General features: G+C 33.1%; 1 protein-coding gene across 1 annotated transcript; it reads left to right on the forward strand.

Annotated features, from left to right (window-relative positions):
- Positions 1–646: 646 nt before the first annotated feature.
- On the forward strand, positions 647–3,069 carry LOC107825276 (putative acetyltransferase At3g50280). The gene is made up of 3 exons (XM_016652112.2): positions 647–1,123; positions 1,642–2,211; positions 2,569–3,069. Exons 1-3 carry the CDS (start codon positions 685–687, stop codon positions 2,913–2,915), a joined length of 1,356 nt encoding a protein of 451 aa, XP_016507598.1. The 5' UTR covers positions 647–684; the 3' UTR covers positions 2,916–3,069.
- The last annotated feature ends 1,064 nt before the right edge of the window (positions 3,070–4,133 follow it).

The raw sequence follows: 4,133 nt of genomic DNA on the forward strand, positions 1-4,133 counted from the left end.
CCAAAGTTGGTCGCTATCTTCTTATCCTTCAGTTAGCGACCAACTTTGGTCGCAAGTTTTAAATTATATATATTTATATTTTATAAGTTTTATAAAATAATAATAAAATTATTAAAAAAAATTGTGTGGGTCCCACTTTTGCGACCAACATTGGTCGCTAAACTCAGTGTATCTTTGACCAAGCAAGTCTGACCAGTCCAGTCAACAGTTTGACTAAATTTGCGTCCAAATAGCGACCAACTATGGTCGCTAAATTATTTCAAATATTTTTTTTATTATTTTCGGTAGTTTGGCGACCAACTTTGGTCGCTTTTCTTAACAGACCAAATTTGATCGCTTTTTGGCCGAATTCTAGTAGTGAAATTCCGTTTCGAGTGTCCTTTAGTTGGAAAAACTCCCCTACGCCCCTACAGACGCAGGTAAAAAAGGAGGTGTGACACTATATATTAAAACAAACTGACGGGGGAAAAGTCTTTACGTACAGTAATTATTATAAGAAAAAGCCGAAAACTATTACGTGCGTTTCAACTCAATAAACAAAACAGAAGAAAATAATAGAAAAGAAAAAGATAAATACTAGTAGCAGCAAATTTTAATAAGATTGTTAGGTCTTTGTCACTTGCCATCTGAGCCATATATATAATTCCTTTCTCCCCGTTTATCTTCTGCAACAAATGTCCATAGATGACGAAACATCAAGCGGTATCTACATGTGTAATTAGGTCTGGGAAACCCATAGACAGAAACTCTCCTACCAAAAATATTCACTTAACTCCGTGGGATCTCCAACTCCTCACAGTAGATCCAATCCAAAAAGGACTACTTTTCCGAAAACCAAATCCTCAGCAACATACAGAGTTAGCAACATCATCAGAAATCATTAATCGCCTAAAAACCTCACTCTCTGATACTCTAAATTTTTTTCCTCTCCTTGTTGGCCGACTTGTTGCAAGTAAAAACAGTGACAACACCTTATCTTTCTTTATTAATTGCAGCAATGAAGGAGCTGAATTCACTCATGCAACTGCGCCAGGCTTGACTGTCGCTGATATCGTGAAGCCAACTTACGTGCCAAAGATTGTCAAATCTTTCTTTCCACTGAATGGAGTTCGCAACTATGAAGGTGTTTTAAATTGTGTCATTATATTGTCTAAAAGTTTAATTTATAAGAGAGCATACTTTTAATTACATATTACTCTCTCCGTCTAGTTTATGTAAATCTTTTCAAAGTATGATGGTCAAACTGACTAATTATCTATGTAAAATATGATTTTTTAAAATTTTAAAATAAAATTTACATATTTAGGTAGTACATAAAGTGTATAAGTCAGTAAGTCACAATGGTTAATAACTTAAAATATTTTAAATATATTTGCAATAAACATGATTAAAGATAATCTTATTTGACTCATCATATAACATATTCATGTCAATAAACAATATTCTTTTATGGGCCAAACACGTAAAAATATATTTTGCTTTTCTAGGTGGGGGTGATATTTGAATTCATGCATGACCTCTATTTGCCCTAATGAAGTATCATATTAAATTAAGTGAATTATCTCACTTAAAAGTTTAAATTATTAATATAGTCAGAATATATGGAGTATTTATTTACTTATTACTCTATACTTCTAACAGGAGTTTGTAAACCTGTGTTGGCCGTGCAAGTCACTGAGCTAGTGGATGGCTTTTTCATTGGATGTACTGTCAATCATTGTGTAGCCGATGGGACTTCTTTCTGGCATTTCATCAATTCTTGGTCCGAAATATCACGCACTAGAAGTTGTAATCTTACAGTGAATAAACCGCCGGTCCTCGAACGTTGGTTTCCTAGATTTACTGCTTCCCCAATTCATGTCACTTTACCTAAGGAACATCTGTACGATGAATTTGATCCACCTCTGTTGGAAGAAAGAGTTTTCCATTTTAGCAAGAAGAACATAGCTCAGCTCAAAGCCAAAGCCAACTCTGAATTTGGAACCAACCAAAAGACTTGTATCTCTTCTTTGCAAGCCGTTTTGGCTCATCTATGGCAATCTGTTATTCGCTGCCGTAGTGGTATAAACGCTGACGAAAATTTTAGTTTCAAAATACTTATAGGTGCAAGGCCAAGGCTTCAGCCGCCTTTACCTGAAGGCTATTTTGGAAATGCAGTCCATTTTGTGAATGTGACAACCACCGCCAGAGAGTTGCTACAGAATAATTCGGGTGAGTGTTTGATGTATAGTTTAAGGAATGATTCAATTGAAGCCACAATCTTATATACTCATTTTCTTCCAAATTATGTGATACACTTCAAATTTCTATAGTCACAAGAGATTTTCTTTGACAAAATTTTTTCATATAAGTTTTGAATTTTAATTATTGTTACTTCTTATAGTGCTTTTTCTGTTGTTTCCAAATATGTGTTTTTTTTCTTCCAAAAACTTAAAGATTTTATATCCGAAATCAAACCGTATCACATAGTTAAATTGGATCGGAGGACTAAATGTTATGTTTTGAATTAATTTTTTCAAAAATACTAGAGTGCCTAGAAATTAAATTCTGAATTCGTTTCTGATTCAGGTTGGGCAGCTTTGCAAATGAATAAGGTGGTAGCCATGCAAACCCACGAAGAAATTATGATTTTTTACCAAAGTTGGGTGAAAAATCCAAAGATAGTGAAGAAGAGTGAGGTGGTGACTAATAGCTTGATTGCTAGCAGCTCGCCGCGTTTCAACGTGTACGCCAATGATTTTGGATGGGGGAGACCGATTGCTGTGAGAAGTGGGGCTGGAAACAAACATGATGGGAAAATGACAATTTTTAGTGGCGTGGAAGAAGGAAGTATTGACATTGAAGCTTGTTTGACCCCTGAAACTCTGCATGCTATGGGAGAAGATGCAAAATTCATGGAAGCTGTTACCGTTTGAAATTTACACGAAAATTATTGAATCCATAATGTAATTATGGAGATTTATGCTTCACAAAAGCGTGGGGAATAAGTTCTATATATGTAACATGCATGTGTGTCAGATTTTTATATTTTTATATAATAAACCAATAAATAGAAGTAAATTCAAGTTGCATTGAGATAAGTTAATTTTTATGTGATGTTTGATTTATCAAATTTTGACAAGGTATTTCAATATCTTTTTCACAATAATGATCAAACACAATTAATATTTCAGTCTTGAGTTAATTTTTAAATTGCACCATAAAAAGCTTGAGATTGAGCACTTGAAAGTCATTCTTCTGCAGCCATTGATTAATTACTGTTCCAACACAACCCAAACGATCGGGAAGACTACTAGCCTGTTTGGCCAAGCGTCTCCATAACAAAAAGCACTTTTTTGTTTGTTTTTTTTTAAGTTGAAGTGTTTAGCTAAGTTTTTAGAAGAAAAAAAAAGAGTACTTTTAAGTAGAAGCAGAAGGAGTTTTGGAAAAAAAAAAGTAGTTTCTTTCCAAAAGTACTTTTTTAAAAAGCATTTTAAAAAAAAATTACACTTAGAAGCAATTTTTAAAAACTTGACTTTTCAAACTAAATAGTCAAACATAAACTCCTTTCCAAGAATAATACTTTTGAAAAAAAACACTTCACAAAATAATACTATGATTTTTGAAGGTTGGCCAAATCGGCTAATCAGAAACATTGTAATTCAGAATAAGTAGAGTAGTTTTCAATTGATATGACCTCTCCGTCACAATTTTTACATCTCATCTTATCCGCAAAGATCATTAGGATAAAAGTTGAAATTAATGTCTATTTTGAATATAAATTTAATTTATTAATAAACTTATTTTTTATTTATAAAAAATTGATTCGTAATTGTTGGTCAATCCTTAGAAGAGGTTTGTTTGTGAGCTCTTCATAATGACTTAGATAGGTCAGTCCATTCCAACAATTCGAAAGAAAGTAAAGATAACAACGTCCTTTTATTTTAGTGACATATCTAATCAAAATGAATAGAATTTGAAGACTGTATGACCATACACGTAAGTGCAATAGGCGTGAAGGTAAATGAAGCAAAGAGAATTTAAGCAAGTAATACGTAGTTTCTAGTAGAGTAGCAGGTGTACATTGGCGGAAATGAATGAGACAAGAAGAAGTAATTACTGGTGTAATAGTATAATTGTATTAGGAAGGAATC

The sequence above is a fragment of the Nicotiana tabacum genome, chromosome 3 (assembly GCF_000715075.1).
Source record: "Nicotiana tabacum cultivar K326 chromosome 3, ASM71507v2, whole genome shotgun sequence".
Taxonomy (NCBI): Eukaryota; Viridiplantae; Streptophyta; class Magnoliopsida; order Solanales; family Solanaceae; genus Nicotiana; species Nicotiana tabacum.

Coding starts and splice junctions, on each gene's coding strand:
- LOC107825276 (XM_016652112.2), top strand. CDS start 685: ATGACGAAACATCAAGCGGTATCTACATGTGTAATTAGGTCTGGGAAA. Junction 1,124..1,641: donor TGGAGTTCGCAACTATGAAG/GTGTTTTAAATT, acceptor TACTTCTAACAG/GAGTTTGTAAACCTGTGTTG. Junction 2,212..2,568: donor GTTGCTACAGAATAATTCGG/GTGAGTGTTTGA, acceptor TTTCTGATTCAG/GTTGGGCAGCTTTGCAAATG.